We start from the raw sequence: 20,701 nt of genomic DNA, 5'->3' as shown, positions 1-20,701 counted from the left end.
AGTTATTTTTCCCCGCTTACCGACTGCTCTGGTTCCCACCCCCCTGCCATATTAGGGGTTTTTCACAGTAACTTCATTGAAGTCTACTTGTGACAATATATGATTATTATTATTTTAGGCAGGTCAATCTGTTTCCCTGCCTTCCACTTTTCTCCTCACTAGCTTTGTTTCTGTCCCCTCTGACTTCCTGCATCCCATCCCCTGCCACATTAGTTTAAACCCTTCCCAACAGCGCTAGCAAACAAACCCCCCTCCCCAGGACATTGGTTCCAAGAAGGCTGTAGACCATCCGATTTATAATGGTCCCATCTCTCCCAGAACTGGTTCCAATGTCCCCAAAATCTGAATCCTCCCTCCTACACCATCTCTCAAGCCACGCATTCATCCTGTCATTCCTACTCTCACTGGCACATGGCACTGGTAGTAATCCCGGGATTGCTACCTTTGAGGTCCTGCTTTTTAGTTTATCTCCTGACTCCCCAAATTCAGCATGTCGGACTTCATCCTGTTTTTTACCTCTATCGTTGGTGCCTATATGCACACCAGATTTCATAGAATTTACAGTGCAGAAGGAGGCCATTCGGCCCATCGAGCCTGCACCGGCTCTTGGAAAGAGCACCCTATCCGAGGTCCACACCTCTACCCTATCCCCATAACCCAGTAACCCCACCCAACACGAAGGGCAATTTTGGACACTAAGGGCAATTTATCATGGCCAATCCTCCTAACCTGCGCATCTTTGGACTGTGGGAGGAAACCGGAGCACCCGGAGGAAACCCACGCACACACGGGGAGGATGTGCAGACTCCGCACAGACAGTGACCCAAGCCGGAATCGAACCTGGGACCCTGGAGCTGTGAAGCAATTGTGCTATCCACAAGGCTACCGTGCTGCCCTATTCTACCGTCCCCCTTTAGAATGTCCTGCAGCTGCTCTGAGACATCCAGGACCCTTGAGGAGGCAACATACCTTCCTGGAGTCTCGTTTGCATCCACAGAAACACCTGTCTACTGCCTTTACAGTCGAATCTCCTATCACTATAGCTCTACCATTCTTTTTCCTGCCCTACTGGAAACAGGGACAGCCACGGTGCCATGAAAATGGCTACTGCTGCCTTCCCCTGGTGAGCCATCTCCCTCAACGACTTCCAAAACAGTGTACCTGTTTTGGAGGGAGATGACCGCAGGGTACCCCTGCACTGACTTCCCACTTTTACTCTGTCTGGTGGTTACCCATTTCATATCTCCCTCAGTACACATCTGCGGTGTGACCAACTCGCTAAACGTGCTATCCACGACTCCCTCAGCATCGTGAATGCTCCAAAGTGAGTCCATTCGCAGCTCCAAAGCCGTCAAACGGTCTAACAGGAGCTGCAGCTGGACACACTTCTTGAACTAATGGATGTATACATAAAAATAAAGAAAGCAAAGGTTGCAACTTTATTCCTAAAGAGCATTTAAACTCTGACTTTACCCAGAATTTACCAAACAATAATAATAATCTTTATTGTCACAAGTATGCTTACATTAACACTGCAATGAAGTTGCCGTGAAAAGACCCGAGCCGCCACATTCTGTTGCTCTGTTTCCCTGGTTATGCATATGGCGGTCAATATGGTTGCCTTCCTTAATCCTAATTATGTTTACTTTAGAGTCGCCAGGTATCTTTTGGTACTGCCACAATGTTCAAACCCGAATACTGATCAAAGAGCCAATAGACCAGTTAATTAGTTCAAAATCAATACTATTTATTTACACACACAGTAATATCTACTCATGCACAAAGTACTACGAACTAAACTATCTCGAACGCTAACGCCTATACTTAGCTTTGGGTGCCCACTCATTCAGAGGAACAATGGCCGTTGTTCGGAACTGAGGTTGTTGGGTTCGAAGTGGTACAGGAGAACTGCTAAGGCTGTCCGTCTGGTAGCGAGCGTTGACCTACTTGGTCGACAAGCAAGTTGACTTACTTGCTTCTGGTGCAGCTGGTGGATGGGTCTCTCCGCTTTGAGAGCCAAATCCAAGAGAGCGATTCGCTCGTGGGGGTTCCTTCTTATACGCAGAGGGGCTTTGCGCGCTTTTAGGCAGGCCTTAAACTTGGCCCCAATTAATTGGGCCGCTTCTCGATCGCTGGTATTGATCTTGACCAATAAAGGGGTGGGTGCCCTGATGGCTGGGTGTGTCTTTGGTGGCTTTGTTTGTGCTTTCAGTTTGGGAACTGGCGCTGGGATGTCTGGAGCAGTATCGGTTGCTTGAGTGTCTTTCCTTTGTTCCCGGAGATGGGCCATCAATATGTTAATTGACCTATAATTTCAGCTCCGTCTGGGAGCTCTTTTTCCAATATGCATACAGGCTCTGTGACTGCTTGCTTTCTTAACATTGTCCACAGTTCCCTACAGTCTTTGCGAGCGTCCATTTTGTATTCTGGAAGTGGCCATCCCAGATGGCTACAATTCCGGCGCCTGTTCGGGTACATGGAGGGAGAATTTAGAATGTCCAAATTACCCAACAGTATGTCTTTCGGGACTTGTGGGAGGAAACCGGAGCACCCAGAGGAAACCACGCCGACATAGGGAGAATGTGCAGACTCTGCACAGACAGTGACGTATGCCAGGAATCAAATCTGGAATCCTGGCGCTGTGAAGCAACAGTGCTACTCACTGTGCTACCATGCTGCACATAAATTAAACTTTGAGATCTTCAGGTCACAATTTCACTTCATCATGTATGACTTCAAGGGACACAACTTGTATCTGGTGCACAAATCATTCATATACTTAATGGGTAATTTTTAGAATTACAGTGTCATGTAAATCTGAGAATTTTCTGGAACTAAAATATTATTTGCTCAACAGCAAATAGCATGTCACACGTGATGAATGACACTTTCCTTATTGAAGTTTGGTACTGCTCACTTGTTTTGTATACTAAATGTTAAAACCAGGATTTTTATTTGTTTGCAATCAGCAAAACTATAACCAATCAACCATATAAATTCTGGTAAGATTCATGGTGCAATGGAGGGATTGTGTAAAAATCCTTTAAACAAACCATTTTACAAACAAAAAAGTGGTGATTTGAGATGATTAGTAATGAAGGAAAAATAAGAATTTGCCCACAATATCTTAAGATATGAAAAATGTACTCAGAAAAACTGGTACATGAGGGAAATATATATAGGGGTAGCACAAGTGGATAGCACTGTGGCTTCACAGAGCCAGGGTCACAGGTTCGATTCCCCGCTGGGTCACTGTCTGTGTGGAGTCTGCATGTTCTCCCTGGTCTGCGTGGATTTCCTCCGGGTGCTCTGGTTTCCTCCCACAGTCCAAAGACGGGCAGGTTAGGTGGACTGGCCATGATAAATTGCCCTTAGTGACCAAAAAAGGTTAGGAGGGGTTACTGGGTTACGGGGATAGGGTGGAAGTGAGGGCTTAAGTGGATCGGTGCAGACTTGATGAGCCGAATGGCCTCCTTCTGCACTGTATGTTCTATGTTCTACATATAGTGATCAAAAAACACGAATTACATTCCAGGGGTCAATCAATAAACATATATTTTCCTAAGCTAGTACACCTTACAAGCTTCTTTCCAAATCACGTCTGCCAATATGTGAATTCTAACCCACCCAGTACAACACATGCCACATGCAATCAGATTCACCATGGGAGATCTGTTGATGGCAATAATCATATTTGATCGGTTTCTGCTTATGAAAAGCAGAACCTTTAGACGAACATAAATCCAACATCAATACATAGGCATTACTACTGTGTTACAATTGGATATTGAGGGACAACACTGAAATCATTCTATACTTACTTAAATCACAAAGCCTTTGTGGTTTTTTATTTATCAAAACTGTAAAATTACCTTTATTTAGAAAATCAAAGCACACTTGGGAAGCTCCATCTGTAGTTTAAACGCACATTACAAAAAACAGGAGAAAGGAAGCATTCAAAAATAATTGCTGTTAAAACTGTAGCAGTTGTGCAGGTGAAACATATTCCTTCAGAATCAATGGGAAAGGGGGACAGGTCTCAGTATAGTTCAGTTAATTATTTGAGTACTCGTAAGCCAGGCTATTGGAGGTTCTGGAAATTTTGTTTCAATGGGATAAGATTTCCCTTACTCGTCCAATAAGTAAACAAATTAACATCTGAGATACAGCAGCAGATCAATCACTTATGATAGCTGATGATAATGAAGGAAAACGTATTAATGGAAGGGGATGAACCTGTTTTATTGCATAGAGTTAATTTATGAAGTAATTTTGTAAATTGATTTGTTACCGTGGGAATCATTTTGAAAATATCTATTGAATTTCATTCTAGGTAATGATTTGGCTTATGGAGACAGTAATGTGATAATTGTATTGCAGCAGGCAGTTTATCATGGTGATCTCAACAAACCTTTGAAAACGGTGGAGAAAAACAAGACACTAAATGCCGATAACAAGCAATTAAAGGAAATCCTGATTAACACAGAAACGCAACTCTCACGTATGAAAGAGGGGTTTGTGAATAAAAAAAGAGAGGAACATTTGACTGAGGGCTTGAACGGTCTAAAAGATAAATTTGAAAAAGCAAACTTGGCAAGTTAAAACCAAGTGAACTTTAAGCACAAGTATTTGTGAGGTATTGTGGAAAATGTACTGAACCAGAAAAGGAGGTTCTAGTAAATCAGAAGAATTGGTTGAATGCAGGATTAAAAAACAAAACCAATGAACTGTTGGTTCTGCTCATGACAAAGAACAAACAAAGAAAAGTACAGCACAGGAACAGGCCCTTCGGCCCTCCAAGCCTGCACCGACCATGCTGCCCGTCAAAACTAAAATCTTCTACACTTCCAGGGTCCGTATCCCTCTATTCCCAACCTATTCATGTATTTGTCAAGATGCCCATTAAACGTCACTATCGTCCCTGCTTCCACCACCTCCTCCGGCAGCGGGTTCCAGGCACCCATTACCCTCCGTGTAAAAAAAACTTGCCTCGTACATCTCCTCTAAACCTTGCCCCTCACACCTTAAACCTATGCCCCCCTAGTAATTGACCCCTCTAACTGGGAAAAAGTCGCTGACTATCCACTCTGTCTATGCCCCTCATAATTTTGTAGACCTCTATCAGGTCGCCCCTCAACCTCCGTCGTTCCAGTGAGAACAAACCGAGTTTATTCAACCTCTCATCATAGCTAATGCCCTCGATACCAGGCAACATCCTGGTAAATCTCTTCTGCACCCTCTCTAAAGCCTCGACTTCCTTCTGGTAGCGTGGCGACCAGAATTGAACACTATACTCCAAGTGTGGCCTAACTAAGGTTCTATACAGCTGCAGCATGACTTGCCAATTCTTATACTCAATGCCCCGGCCAATGAAGGCAAGCATGCCGTATGCCTTCTTGACTTCCTTCTCCACCTGTGTTGCACCTTTCAGTGAGCTGTGGACCTGTACACCTAGATCTCTCTGAACATACCATTCACTGTATGTTTCCTACCTGTATTAGACCTTCCAAAATGCATTACCCCACATTTGTTCAGATTAAACTCCATCTGCCATCTCTCTGCCAAAGTCTCCAAACGATCTAAATCCTGCTGTATCCTCTGACAGTCCTCATCGCTATCTGCAATTCTACCAACAAGTTCTGAGATTTGTAAACTTCAAAGCAAGATGGAGGAAAAGATGATGGATGGTATGGAGTGTCGCAATTTCAAAGTTGTTTGTGTGAACAATAACTCTTTGAGAAAAGAACTGATCCACGTAATATTACTTATGTATCAAAGTCAGTAATGGACAAAAAGAAAACAACTGAGGTATCTGCTGAATTGAAAGTACAAATTGTCAACCAGAAATGCTGAAATTGTAAAGTGATCTTTCTGAGTCAATGATGAGAGACTCTGATTTAAAAATGCTTGCCTTTGATGCTAGACAAGATGTCCGGAAGGTGTGCAGATAGGTAGACTGGCCATGCTAAATTGTCCCTTAGTGTCCAGGGATGTACAGGTTAGGTTGCGGGGGAGCGTGCCTGGGTGGGGTCCTCTTTCAGAGGGTCAGTGCAGTTTCGGTGGCCCAAATGGCCTCCTTCTGCACTGTAGGAATTCTATGATTCTATGCAGCAGTTGGAGAAAATGCAAGTGAACAGTTTGACAAAGGCCATTCAAACTCTACAGAGTCCTGGACTGAGATAGTTCAGAAATTAAGGGTTAGTACTAACTATGAAACTTCAGAAAGGGCTCAAACGGAATTGAAAATAACGTTTTGAAGTACAACTGGAAGAAACAAGATAAGTTCAAAGAACAAATAAAGCTTCCACGGTACTATTTCGAGTGAACAGAAGCATCTAAACAATATTCTTGAAATAGCTATAAGAGATTTTGACAAGAGAAGAAAGGAGATGTTAATGCACCAAAAATGACATTTTGACTGCGTTAAATCAAATGCAAATTTACATTTGAATTTGGAAAGTTGGCTTGAAAATGTAACTATGCCTACAGGTGATGAAAAGGACAATTGCACAGTGGACTTAAATAAAACATTGATTTCAGAGTTGAAAACTGGAAATCAGAAGAAAAAGCACAAGACTTAATTTGTTATCATGCATATAGGGTCTGATAATGCTTTTAAAATGGTTTTTGCTTTGGTTAAATTATTGCAATTACGTATTATGACATGTGTAATTGTGAACAAAGAAAACTGTACTTGTATGATGTAAAAAGTTGCGTGGTTAGATATTTGTCATCTAAAATGTGTGAATTGGACGGAAAGCCAGTGTAAAGAAATTATGAAGATTTATTTCTTTCAAACGGGGGGCCTGTTGGAAGGTTGTTTTGCGGGATTTATATTTGTATTTGTAAACATTAGAAATAAGATACAGATTTAAGTGTGCTTAAGTCAATGCTTCTGTGCCTGGAAGGGTAAAACCTTTAGTTAGATTCATGCTGGATAAAGGTTTGTGTATGTGCGGGGGTTGGTTAAGTTCCAACTTTGTGTCTATTTTGCTTAGAGGGGGCCATGGCATGAAGAATAAATAAACTAGCAGTTGTTGCTTAGCAACTGGAGCCCTGTAAAGTTGAGAAGCTTTTAAATTTTAGTTTAGCTAATTTGATTGCAGTTGGAGGTGGAGAAAGAGAAAACAGCTCTCACAGCTCTGCTAGAAGCAGTTGGTTTTAGAAGATTTAAACGAGAACATCTGTCTCTGCCTTGCTAGAAGTCACACGATAGACTAATGACTAAGAAAACAAATGCCGTAAATCTACAGTTCATCTAGTTAAGGAAACTAGAGAAATAAAATGTCCAAGAAGTCTGGAGTTAAGTGAACAGAGATCAAGATATTGTTCAGAAGAATTCAAGGGAAAAAGTGTTCTGAGTTAAAAGGAATTGCTGTGACCAGATTTAAAGCAAGACAGCCGTATTCAAAAGTTAAAACAAACTTCTGATGCCATCTTAATATAGTCCGAGAGTCGAGTTGGAGAAATTGTGAGCAGTTTGCACAGCAGTCAAGGACAAGAAATCCTAAAGGGGTTGGTGTGAAATCCTGACTGGATAGTGTTACAGGTGGAGCAGAATCTTTATTTAAAAGTGTAATTTGGAAAAGCTGGACTGGATTTCGGAATATAAGCCACCAAGGGAAAGCATATTTATGAGAGAAGATTTAAAGCATGTTTCTGGGAGCGGAGTTTGTAAACTCTCACATGACAGATATCTGGAGGGATTCTGAGGGGACATCCACAGATATTCACTTGGAGTTGAATGTGGAGAGTGTATTTGCCGACAGTAATCTTGTGCGCTTAAAAAGGACTTTGTGCTAATGAGACCATTGTAGAGTAAGATGTACTTTGTATTCGGTATTGATCCTAAATCTTGTGTGCAATTGTTAAGGTGGGGGGGGGGGGGGGGGGAGATGGTATTGCATCATCATCATCCAGTTTTTTCACGTTTAATCATTTTTTTTCTTGTTGTTAAAACTAGTTAACGGTCCTGTGGTGTTTTCTTTAAAAAAAGTTAGTCTTTTAAGCCAGGGTTCCATTCTGGGATCTTCCCAACCAGTTATAACATTGAATGCAATCTTAACAATTTGTTGAACAATTGCATATTTATTTCCTCTACTCTTCTTCCATCAACCCCCATGCCACCCATTGCATACATACCTCCACATCACTTTTTGAGGAAGCCTAGCCAGAGCTCCTGCTAATTTGTGTGCAACGTCATCTGACAGATACTTCACACCAGCTCCAAATGATACCAGGACAAAGCCCCTCTCCTTAGCACCATCTGCCCAAATCATGAAGTCCTGAATTATCCAAAAGAAAAGGAATGCAAATCAATATTTTACTTAAATAAAACAAGCATCTCTAAATGTATCTTCCTGTAAAATATATAGAATCAGACATATCTTCGCCAATATTCTTTTTACATTACAGGATCTTATTGTGCACATGTGGTAAGCCGAAAGCATCCATTCTTTGTAATCGTACAATTTTTGAGCTGGCACAATAGCACACCGTTCCCTGGTTCTTTAATTATTTATTAGAATGGGAATGCAGATGGAGGCTATTGTCAATTGCACTGTGGAAAACATCATGTGGATTCACAGCAGGTAGCAATCATTTAGCCATTTACACTTCCCCAACAGACAGTGTAACCAAATTCTCAGATCTTGCATTATATACTGTAGAAACAGTGAATGGTGGGATTAGGCCTGAAAGAATCAGCTGACTGAGGTGCAATTTGTAAAGCATTTAATTCTTTCTGGATGGTAAATATTCAGGTTTTGAATGACTTGACTATCATTATGGTTCATGTCTTGGAAGGCACCAAATGTAGTCGTTTCAATAATATGTGAGAATTAGTCATACAAACATTTCCCAACAAACAAGAAATGTGGGAGTATTGTTCTGGGTTTCTCTGGGCTGTATTGCATCAGCATTTCACAAACCCAATGTTAATCTCTTCCTTTAAGTCCACTTTTCTCTGAATGCTATTCTGCTTCCATGTATGCTACTACCCGCCTTGCTTTGTTTTCCCATTATCATTGCTCCCAATGTTTGTGACTGTAATGGGCATTTGTCAACTCTGTCCATTTTTTGAATTGCTGACTTTCTCAAAGTCAAAAGAAGAGCACAGCCAAAGAGCCAGGAACACTGTTGTTCAGTTACAAGGACTGCACAGGTGCCAAAGCAGAGAAAGATGGGTAAAGTATAGGAGTAGCCGGAGCTGAACTGGAGGGCAAGGAGAGGTGAAATTACCACAGACATGTCTTTCTCCAGAAATCTGGGTATTTGCTTTTCAAAAACTGCTTTGCAAGGCTTTAAAGGAAGCAAATCAAAGAACTTAAGAACTAGGAGTAGGAGTAGGTCCACCTGGCCCCTCGAGCCAGCTACTCCATTCAATGAGATCATGGCTGATCTTTTGTGTACTCAGCCCCACTTTCTGGCCCGAACACCATAACCGTTAATCCCTTTATTCTTCAAAAAAACTATCTATCTTTATCTCAAAAACATTTAATGAAGGAGCCTCAACTGCTTCACTAGGCACAACCCTTTGGGTGAAGATGTTCTTCCTAAGCTCAGTCCTAAATCTACTTTCCCTTATTTTGAGGCTATGCCCCCTACTTCTCCTTTCACCCGCCAGTGGAAACAACCTGTCCGCATCTATCCTATCTGTTCCCTTCATAATTTTATATGTTTCTAGAAGATTCTCCCCCCCCCCCCCCACCCCCGCATCCTTCTAAATTCCAACGAGTACAGTCCCAGTCGACTCAACCTCTCCTCGTAATCCAACCCATTCAGCTCTGGGATTAACCTCGTGAATCTCCTCTGCACACCCTCCAGTGCCAGTACGTCCTTTCTCAAGTAAGGAGACCAAAACTGAACACAATACTCCAGGTGTGGCCTCACTAACACCTTATACAATTGCAGCATAACCTCCCTAGTCTTAAACTCCATCCCTCTAGCAATGAAGGACAAAAGTCCATTTGCCTTCTTAATCACCTGTTGCACCTGTAAATCAACTTTTTGCGACTCATGCACTAGCACACCCAGGTCTCTCTGCACAGCAGCATTTTTTAATATTTTATCATTTAAATAATAATCCCTTTTGCTGTTATTCCTACCAAAATGGATAACCTCACATTTTTCAACATTGTATTCCATCTGCCAGACCCTAGCCCATTTCCTTAGCCTATCCAAATCCCTCTGCAGACCTCCGGTATCCTCTGCACTTCTTGCTTTACCACTCATCTTGGTGTCCTCTGCAAACTTGGACACATTGCACTTGGTCCCCAACTCCAAATAATCAATGTAAATTGTGAACAATTGTGGGCCCAAAACTGATCTCTGAGGGACATCACTAGCTACTGATTGCCAACCAGAGAAACACCCATTAATCTCCACTCTTTCTATTAATTAACCAATCCTCTATCCATGCTACTACTTTACCCTTAATGCCATGCATCTTTATCTTATGCAGCAACCTTTTGTGTGGCACCTTGTCAAAAGAGAAGAGAAATAAGCTTAACTCATCAAAATTAACCATGAAACTTGCTGGACAGATCGCACTTTCATCCGCAACTGGTGAGAGCAATAATCAAGATTTCTCTGCAGAACTTGAAACTTACAAGTAACAAAATCACCACAGATTCCACAACAATTCTAGGGCTGGATTCTCAGTTTCACGACAATGGAAACACGAATTGTGATTGGACGAAGAATGTGGTGTCATGCAAAAATAGAGGTTTGCACCCAGTGCCCATTCCAGCGCCATGCTTGTCTCTTACTTGTGGTGAAATCAAGGTTTGTGCTGTGCAGGGCCATGCAAAACCATCATTTGCATGCATTTAAATCTACTTAGCGGCTTGGACAGAATATGCTCCACTCTCCTGCGCTGGTCCACCGCTCTTAGGCATAAGTCACGCAGGCACAAATTAGTGCAAGTATTGACAAGCGGTGCTTGGGCGTTATGACAGCGAAGGGGAGTGGGAGGCTGAAAATGCTCAAAGATAGATGGGCTTGCTAGGGTGGCAGCTGCTTTGGCTGGAGGTAGTAGTGGGTGTATTATTCCTTGTGTCTGAATAAAGCTCGTAGTCTTACAGTTGAAGTAGATGTTTTGTGTAAGTTCATTCTCTCACCACGCTTATACTAGATGTTACATCTGAGCTGTCTGTCTGTGTCCTGCTCACTCACTGCCATTCCTGTGAAGAGTGCCCCCTGACTTCCTGTCTGTCTATTAATATACATCTCTGGTGCTCCCTCTTGTGGTTACTTAGTTGTAGTGCATTTACATTAACCCCTTGTGTATATACAGTGATGCAAATCACTAGTGTGGAGTGGTTTGGTACCAACTTCATGCACACCATCATTGCTACAGTCTGTCTTTAGAACGCACCCCTTTTGTGCTACATCCAGGCTCCTGGCTGCTCACACTGCTGAATGTTTCCCGTGTCTTTTGAGTGCTCAGAAGTCTCTGGTCATCTGGGAGCCGACCCAGGCCACCACACTGGACACCCTCAAATCCCAGTTGTTTCATCAAGGAGATGGGTGTGGTCAAGCTCAATCAGGGGCCCACCAGGTGTTGGCACTGCTCAGCAGTGCTGCCTGGTTGCAGAGGAAGCAGGGGATCAGCAGGCCTCAGCCCAAACAGGGCGCTTACACCGTGGCCTTTGGAGCCCTGTTTCTCTGCCTCTCTCAGGGCAGAGGCCTCACCAGTGACCTCAATGCCTCTGGCTGGCTCACCAGCAGTCTTCTCCTGATGAGGCTGGCAGCGCTGACTGCCTCTGCCACCATCTCCCGGACAGAGTCTGCTGCCCATGCTGGGGAAGTGAATGTCGCTCCGCTCACGGCACCCAGGTCCCAGGTTCGATCCCGGCTCTGGGTCACTGTCTGTGTGGAGTTTGCACATTCTCCTCGTGTTTGCGTGGTTTTCGCCCTCACAATCCAAAAACGATTTGCGGGGTAGGTGGATTGGCCAATGTAAAATTGTCCCTTAACTGGAAAAAAATAATTGTATACTCAAACAGCTCCAGCTGCGGGCTGTGGTGGTGCAGTGGTTAGCACTACTGCCTCATGGCACTGAGGACCCGGGTTCGATCCTGGCCCCTGGTCACTGTCTGTGTGGAGTTTGCATATTCTCCCCATGTCTGCGTGGGTAGGTGAATTGGCCATGCTAAATTGCCCCTTAATTGGGAAAAAAAAGAATTGGGTATGTAGCCACCTGGGTTGGCCACTTCCCGACTTAAAATGGAGAACCGCAAAGACTGAAGGGAAATTCAGTCAACACAGGCAAAGACAAGCAAGTGCAGAAATCATGTGTATTGAAACTTGCAAAAACCAGACCGCACTGAAACCAGCAGCATAGTAATGAGCGATTCCAAGGCACAATTGCAACACTTAAGGTGAATACAGCCAAGCCAGGCTCCTTGGCGCCAGCAGTTGGCAAGACAAAGGAAGGCCAACGGACATTTAGGGACCGCCCAGCGATCAGGGAACAACTCCAGTATTGGAGAAATCGATCCAAATGATCGCAACGCAGTCCAATCATTTGGAACCATTTTCCACCCCGAAGGGCGGGAAGCCCCTGGGGACTATAAAGTACAGCCCCCAAGTTCAAATCGTCCTTCTTGGCAGGATCACTCAACAATGTGAAGCAACCCCTGAGAATTAACTTTCAAGCGGCCACGCCAACCAAGTAAGTCTCAAGTCAACGCTCGCTACGAGATAGGCGCTCCTAGCTACCAGTCCATACCAGCTTTTGAATCCTGCAGACTCAGGACCTGAACGAAAGGCCATTTGTTCCCCTGACCTGGTGGGCCAGTCCGAAGCTAAGTATAGGCCTTTTAGTGATAGGCATAGTCTAGAAAGTAGAGTTTATGCATGAGTAGTGATTTACGGTGTATAATAAATGTGTTTTGATTTGAATCTGACTAATTGTATTGTTCTATGTTCTATATTGAGGGCATTTAAAAGTTTATTGGATAAACATATGGATGATAATGGCATAGTGTAGGTTAGATGGCTTTTGTTTCGGTGCAACATCGTGGGCCGAAGGGCCTGTACTGCGCTGTATTGTTCTATGTTCTAATTGGTGTGTTGAGTTATTGATCATTACTTGAACTTGAACCTCATGGCGGTATCATGAAGATACCTGGCGACTCTAGAGCAAAGGTTAAACAAACAGAGCAAATTACGAATTAAGAGCCAACCAAAAGTTAGCAACATATTACTGCCGACATCCTGACGGGACCCGACTTAGAAGTGGCTAACCACTCCGGGAGAACCCAAAATTTGAATTAAAAATCCAATTGGGAACAGAAAAACCACAAGTGTTCAAGCAGTTCTGATCAATCCTCATAATTCGGAAGTGTGTTAGTGCATGCGTAACTAACAGGGCTCTAATGAAATGAAAATTGCTTATTGTCACAAGTAGGCTTCAAATGAAGTTACTGTGAAAAGCCCCTAGTCGCCACATTCCGGGAATCGAACCGTGCTGCTGGCCTGCCTCGGTCTGCTTTCAAAGCCAGCGATTTAGCCCTGTGCTAAACAGCATAAAACTGATTGATTTTTGTTGCGAAAACTGTCGGGAGTTTGTATTCCGGAAAATAGCCAAAGCCGTACCCGTACTTACAGCACCGCCTTAATACCCCTCATTCCAAATTTTAAGATAGTATTTAGAGAGGAAAGATGGCAATGCAACGCCTCATGAACCCCAAAGAATTCGTAGTTGCAGCAATCAGCAGCCGGGAAGGACAGTGTACCGTTTGGGAAGAGGAAATCAGGAAATATCTCAAAGGGAAGGGATGGCCCCTTTGGAGTGAATTCTGTGAGAATAAAGAAACAGGACCCGGACGTATAGGACATACTTGGTGGGGGAACCTGTCAGAGATTCATAAGAAAAGCTTGGGAAAAGCTCGCAAGCCAATGGCAATCGTGTCCTGTCTGGCACAATTGCGAGGCACAGAGGAGGTCGTTTGGGCACTCCGTAAAGAGATAGGAGTACATCGAATGAGCAAGGTCGATGTAAGCGAGGTTGAGAAAGAGAACATAGAATTAAGAAGGAAGTTAGCAGCAAGGGACGGAGAGGTGGATGATGACAAGTGGGCACACCGGTCTTGTCTGGCACACCTCAGCAGCTTCAAGACACAGTACGAAAAGTCCCATCAGGACACACAACATGCAGTCCTGGTAGGAGAGGAAGCAGAGAAAAAGGCAGTGTAGCGACCTGAAAGCAGCATTACGAGCACTCCATGCTGCCACCACGGAGCAGAGACAGAGCTGGGCAGCACGGTAGCACAAGTGGATAGCACTGTGGCTTCACAGCGCCAGGGTCCCAGGTTCGATTCCCCGCTGGGTCACTGTCTGTGCGGAGTCTGCACGTTCTCCCCGTGTCTGCGTGGGTTTCCTCCGGGTGCTCCGGTTTCCTCCCACAGTCCAAAGACGTGCAGGTTAGGTGGATTGGCCATGCTAAAAATTGCCCGTAGTGTCCATAAGGGTTGGGAGGGGTTATTGGGTTGCGGGGATAGGGTGGAAGTGAGGGATGAATGTGGGTCGGTGCAGACTCGATGGGCCGAATGGCCTCCTTCTGCACTGTATGTTCTATGTAATCTATGTAATCTCACTCGATCATGCGAAGTGCAGGAAGCAGACTGCAGAACTGCAGTCTTTGCTTTCAGTTCAGAATGGATTCCACAGCACCTTTGGATCCCAGTTAGATACAGAAGACGGCCCGGATTGGGAAGAATTAAATGAGACCGCGCATAGGTATGTTCAGGGAACATGTGCGCAAGGAAAGCCCCAGAAGATAAAACCGCCCCAACCCCCCACAGAGCAGATAGTTCAGGCACCAATGAATCCAGTAACCACCCACCGCACAGTCACATCGGACGGTAATACAGAATTTCTTTATACCACCCCCTTGACCGTGACCCAATTACGGGACGCGTGCGAGAAAATCACACCATTCCTCCCCACCTCAGACCCCCACCACTTCTTTGCTAGAGTAAAGCAGCAGGCGACCATGTACGGCCTGGACGAGCGTGAGCACGTGAAGGTCACAGTTTTAAGTTTAGACCCTTCGGCCGTAGCAGCCCTTCCCGACGAACAGAATGTAGGAGGAGGCACCCTTGCAGAAATGCACACAGCGATCCTAGATGCGATCGGCTACAACAGAGGTGACCCTGTAGAAGGCCTGAATAAGTGCAGACAGAAAAAGACGGAACACCCCACAGCGTTTGCTGGACGCCTGTGGATTCATTTCACAGCAGTTTTCGGTAATCTAGACCGCGCCCATTTGTCCCAAGAAGGTATGGCCAAATGGACACGCACCCTTATCTCCAATGCCACAGAGGGACGAAAAAAAGCCTGTACCAACTATGACCCCTCAGAAGAAGCGCATAATGAGAAATGTTTTTTTTAAAGATTTTCCCGCACCTGGGAGCAGTCTGTACAAAACAAACCCGCAGTTAGGAAACCCGAGGAACAGCAGGCAGAAGCAGACATCCAAGCGGTGAAAGCGCACCAGAACCCCGCATGGGTGAACGAAGGCAGGAACAGCCCCCCACAAAAGCCACAGGAGTGTTACAACTGTGGGCAGTTAGGACACTTTGCACGAGAATGCAATGCCCCACGAAAGCCCAACATGCAGGCACTCTGAATAAGAATAGGACAGAGCTCACACATAGTGTGAGCACCCGTTCAGGCCAGACGGACCTGAACGGAACGGACTGACGGTGTTCGGGCTACCTCAGTTGGGTCTGCGACACCCTTCGGGATAGGTCCGGCCGACCAGTAGTTGCAGCAAAGATACGGGGACAGCCCATCGAATTTCTCTGGGACACAAGAGAGTCCCGAACCATAATAAATTCCTCCACCATATTCCAGAAAGACACGTGGCCCACTACAGCCACCATCACCCTCAGCGGCTTCACAGGCCACTCACAGCAGGGACACATCACAGCACCTGTACCCATTCAGATTCGCAATATAACGACAAAGCACCCCATAGTTTTAGTCGACCTGCCCCACACAGCAGAACACATTTTGGGAATTGACTTTATGAACTCCCACCACCTTCCATTTGATCCGGTAAACCAGTGTGTTTGGAGAATGGCAAAATCCGCAAGAGCCCCCGCAACGCTCACAATAGGCGAATACGCAAACAAGATTAGCGCAGTCGGCGAATTCTGGTTTGACCCGACCACGATTAGCACAGACAAGCAGATTAGGGCAGTTCTAAAGAAGCACAGGACAGCATTCGCGACCCACAAACACGACTGTGGCCGGATGACTGGTTCCGTTCAAATCACAGGACCTGACCGTAGACCCCAAAAGCAATACGGATTTCCCCAAGAAGCTGAGGGAGAAATCGCAAAAGTTATCGACAGCTTATTAGAGCAGGGCGTACTCAGATCAGTAGCCTCCACTACTTATGCCTCGATTTGGCCAGTGAGAAAGCCCGATGGTTCATGGCGACTGACCATCGATTACCGGGAACTCAACAAAGTCACCCCCGCTGCAGCACCCACAGTAGCCACAAGTCCTGAGACCATGCTGAAACAGGGACTCAACTCACAATACTTTACGGTTTTGGACATCAGTAACGGATTCTGGTCCATTCCATTGGCAAAAGCATGCCAATACAAATTTGCCTTCACTTTCAAAGGTCAGCAGTACACGTGGGCATGCCTTCCACAAGGATTCCACAACTCCCCCTCCATTTTCCACCGACAGTTGGCAAATGGTTTATCAACATTTTCTCGCCCCGAATGTCTGGTCCAGTATGTGGACGACCTATTACTGCAGACAGACACCAAGGCAGAGCACATCGAGCTTCTGTCCGAACTCGTGGAACTCCTACAGAAAATTGGTTGCAAAGTAAACCCCAAAAAGGCCCAGATTTTGGACAACAAAGTGATATATTTGGGTACGATTATCACGCACGGTAAACGCGAGATCGAGCACAAAAGAGTTGACTTGATTGCCAAATTGCCCCTTCCCCAGAATGTTTCAGCCCTCCGGTCATTTTTAGGACTGGTTGGCTCCTGCCAAAACCATATTGACGGTTTCGCCAGCAAGGCAGCACCCCTCTCGGAACTCCTAAAGAAAGGAGCCCCTTGGGAATGGCTTCCGCAGCATACGGATCCTGTGGATGCTTTGAAAAGAGCCCTCATTGCAGCCCCCGCACTACAAGTGCCAGACCCGCTTTCCCCCTATGCCATAGAGATAGCTAGCACCGACCACACCCTTTAGGCCGTGCTCCTCCAGGAACGGCACGAACAGTTAAGACCCGTGGCATACGCCTCCAGACTTTTGGATCCTGTGGAGCAGGGATTTTCGGCCTGTGAACGGCACCTGCTCGCAGTTTTCTGGGCAGTTCAGTATTTTTCCTACATAACCGGACTAAACCCCATCACAATCTCCACTGAACACACCCCCACCCAACTTCTACTTGACGGACGACTTAGGGACGGTACAGTTAGCCAAATTAGAGCAGCTAGATGGACACTTCTTTTGCAGGGACGAGACATCACCGTTAAAAGGACCAAGACCAACACTTTCCAAGCCGACAACATTCAGTACCCAGGCACACCCCACGAATGTGAAATCATCTCACCACACCACAACATAATAATTGCGAAAACACCTCTCAGAAACATAGGTAGTTCACCCCAGAGCCCCCAGACACGTGCAGACCCTTAAGGATATATGTGGATGGTTCTTCCACAGTATTAGAAGGAAAGCGCACTACAGGATGCGGCATATATGTCGAGGACGTGCAGGGACACGCCCTAGAAGAGATCTCCTTAAAGCTACCAGGCCACTTAGTCGCGCAGGCAGCAGAACTAGCAGTCGTTGCGTACATTGTGGATCACCCAGATTCCTTCCCCAGCCCAGCAGACATATACTTGGACAGCCTCTATGTCTGCAATAGCCTTACAGAATTCCTACCCCTGTGGAAAGCAAGAGGATTTGTTTCCGCAGATGGAAAACCCCTCCCTTCAGCCCCATTGCTCCACCACATTTTAGAGAAAGCACAGGACAGGACATTCGGAATTGTTAAAGTTCGCAGTCACCACCGTTCCTCCCCACCTGGAAATGTAAAAGCCGACGCACTGGCTAAGGCAGGTTCCAGGCATGGATATTTTTGGACACCCCCCGAAAGCGCACCAGTGAATGCAGTTCAGGTCTTGCAGACTAATATCGAGGATTTCATGCAGGCCCAGAAGCAGGATAGCAATCTCAGGGAGATTTTGAAAGGACAATTTCCAGCACCTTACGTTAGATTTAAAAATACACTGACCACACATGACAGTGTGGTGTTAAAAGACACCCTTTATGTGGTTCCTGAACAGGACAGGAATCAACTTGTGTTTATTCCATGACAGTCATGGACATCAGGGAATTGATCCCACTACAGCCCACCTCAGGCAGCTCTGTTTGTAGCCAAGTTTAAAAGAAGATGTAACGCACTAGGTTGAGAATCGCCTCATTTGCGCCCAGAACAATCCGGACAGATACGCAAAGGCGGCTCAGCTTTGTCACACCCGTCCTGTTAACGACCCCTGGACTAACCTCCAGATCGATTTTATAGGACCATTGCCCCCTTGCAGGAATGGTTACAAGTACATATTAGTTGTCATAGATACTTTTACGAAATGGGTCGAGGCATTCCCATCCAGAACGAACACGGCAAAGACCACCGCAAAGATCTTAACCCACCACATCTTTACGAGATGGGGACTCCCCGCAGCATTGAATCCGACCAAGGTTCTCATTATACGGGACGTGTCATGAAGAACGTCCTCACGATATTTGGCATTACCCAAAAATTCCACATTGCATACCACCCCCAGTTAAGTGGTATCGTGGAGCGCATGAATCGGACCCTAAAAGTCACCCTCAGAAAAATGGTCCAACAAAACAACACCACTTGGGATTCAGTCCTCCCTTTTGCGCTGATGTTTTTGAGAAATACTAGTTCAACATCCACAGGTTACCCCCCACACACATGAACGGATGCCCCATGAACGGCACAGAATTTTTATTAGGATTGGACTTGACCAGCCCTGAAGTGACGGCCCTCACACACGAGAACGCAGTCAAACAGTTAGTGGAGAATGTGAAAACGGCTCAGCTAGCAGCCGCAGTAAGATTAGGCACAAGGAAGAAACAGAGCAAGGCCTGTTTCGACAAGACAGTGCCTGCGACTCAGTTTGAGGTAGGACAGCGGGTCATGCTCAATTGACAACCCCAGCACATTCCTGTCACCGAAGTATTCGGGTCTGTACTCCATTGCGGACAAAGTAAGCCCCTCAGTCTATAAAATTAAGTACCCCAACGGAAAGACTGCGTGGTTTCATATTAACCAGCTTAAGGCATATGGCCCACAGTCCAACCACGCACACGTCATGCTCAACGCAGCAGGCCACACCCTGCCCACACCCAACATATCCCTACCCTCCCCCAACACGCCCACCACATCCACGGACTCGCCCTCAACTCCATCCCCGACCTCTAGAATCCACCCCGGAACGCCCACAGACAGCAGCAGCAGCGAAAAGGAAAAGAAAATACCAACAAAAAGGAAGGACGGTAAAAAGAGGGACAATCGACCGTGGATATCTAAGGAAATAAGGGAGAGTATCAAATTGAAGGAAAAAACATACAAAGTAGCAAAGATCAGTGGGAGACTAGAGGACTGGGAAATCTTTAGGGGGCAACAGAAAGCTACTAAAAAAGCTATAAAGAGTAAGATAGATTATGAGAGTAAACTTGCTCAGAATATAAAAACAGATAGTAAAAGTTTCTACAAATACATAAAACAAAAAAGAGTGGCTAAGGTAAATATTGGTCCTTTAGAGGATGAGAAGGGAGATTTAATAATGGGAGATGAGCAAATGGCTGAGGAACTGAACAGGTTTTTTGGGTCGGTCTTCACAGTGGAAGACACAAATAACATGCCAGTGACTGATGGAAATGAGGCTATGACAGGTGAGGACCTTGAGAGGATTGATATCACCAAGGAGGTAGTGATGGGCAAGCTAATGGGGCTAAAGGTAGACAAGTCTCCTGGCCCTGATGGAATGCATCCCAGAGTGCTAAAAGAGATGGCTAGGGAAATTGCAAATGCACTAGTGATAATTTACCAAAATTCACTAGACTCTGGGGTGGTCCCGGCGGATTGGAAATTAGCAAACGTGACACCACTGTTTAAAAAAGGAGGTAGGCAGAAAGTGCGTAATTATAGGCCAGTGAGCTTAACTTCGGTAGTAGGGAAGATGCTGGAATCTATCATCAAGGAAGAAATAGCGAGGCATCTGGATGGAAATTGTCCCATTGGACAGACGCAGCATGGGTTCATAAAGGGCAGGTCGTGCCCAACTAATTTGGTGGAATTTTTTGAGGACATTAACAGTGCGGTAGATAACGGGGAGCCAATGGATGTGGTATATCTGGATTTCCAGAAAGCCTTTGACAAGGTGCCACACAAAAGGTTGTTGCATAAGATAAAGATGCATGGCATTAAGGGGAAAGTAGGAGCATGGATAGAGGATTGGTTAATTAATAGAAAGCAAAGAGTGGGGATTAATGGGTGTTTCTCTGGTTGGCAATCAGTAGCTAGTGGTGTCCCTCAGGGATCAGTGTTGGGCCCACAACTGTTCACAATTTACATAGATGATTTGGAGTTGGGGACCAAGGGCAATGTGTCCAAGTTTGC

The 20,701-nt window shown here is 45.3% G+C and overlaps 1 protein-coding gene across 8 annotated transcripts in view; it reads right to left on the bottom strand.

The window, feature by feature from the left end:
* Positions 1–20,701, bottom strand: part of ugt8 (UDP glycosyltransferase 8) — a 347,377-nt gene that overhangs the window by 169,595 nt on the left and 157,081 nt on the right. For all 8 annotated transcript variants that reach the window (XM_072496162.1, XM_072496170.1, XM_072496167.1 and 5 more), the window contains exon 3: positions 8,143–8,285. In XM_072496162.1, coding sequence (XP_072352263.1) covers positions 8,143–8,285 — 143 coding nt within the window. The remainder of the gene's footprint in view (positions 1–8,142; positions 8,286–20,701) is intronic.

This window comes from Scyliorhinus torazame, chromosome 3 (genome assembly GCF_047496885.1).
Source record: "Scyliorhinus torazame isolate Kashiwa2021f chromosome 3, sScyTor2.1, whole genome shotgun sequence".
Classification (NCBI taxonomy): Eukaryota; Metazoa; Chordata; class Chondrichthyes; order Carcharhiniformes; family Scyliorhinidae; genus Scyliorhinus; species Scyliorhinus torazame.
Note: the sequence above shows the minus strand (reverse complement) of the source record. Positions and strands in the feature narration are given on the sequence as shown.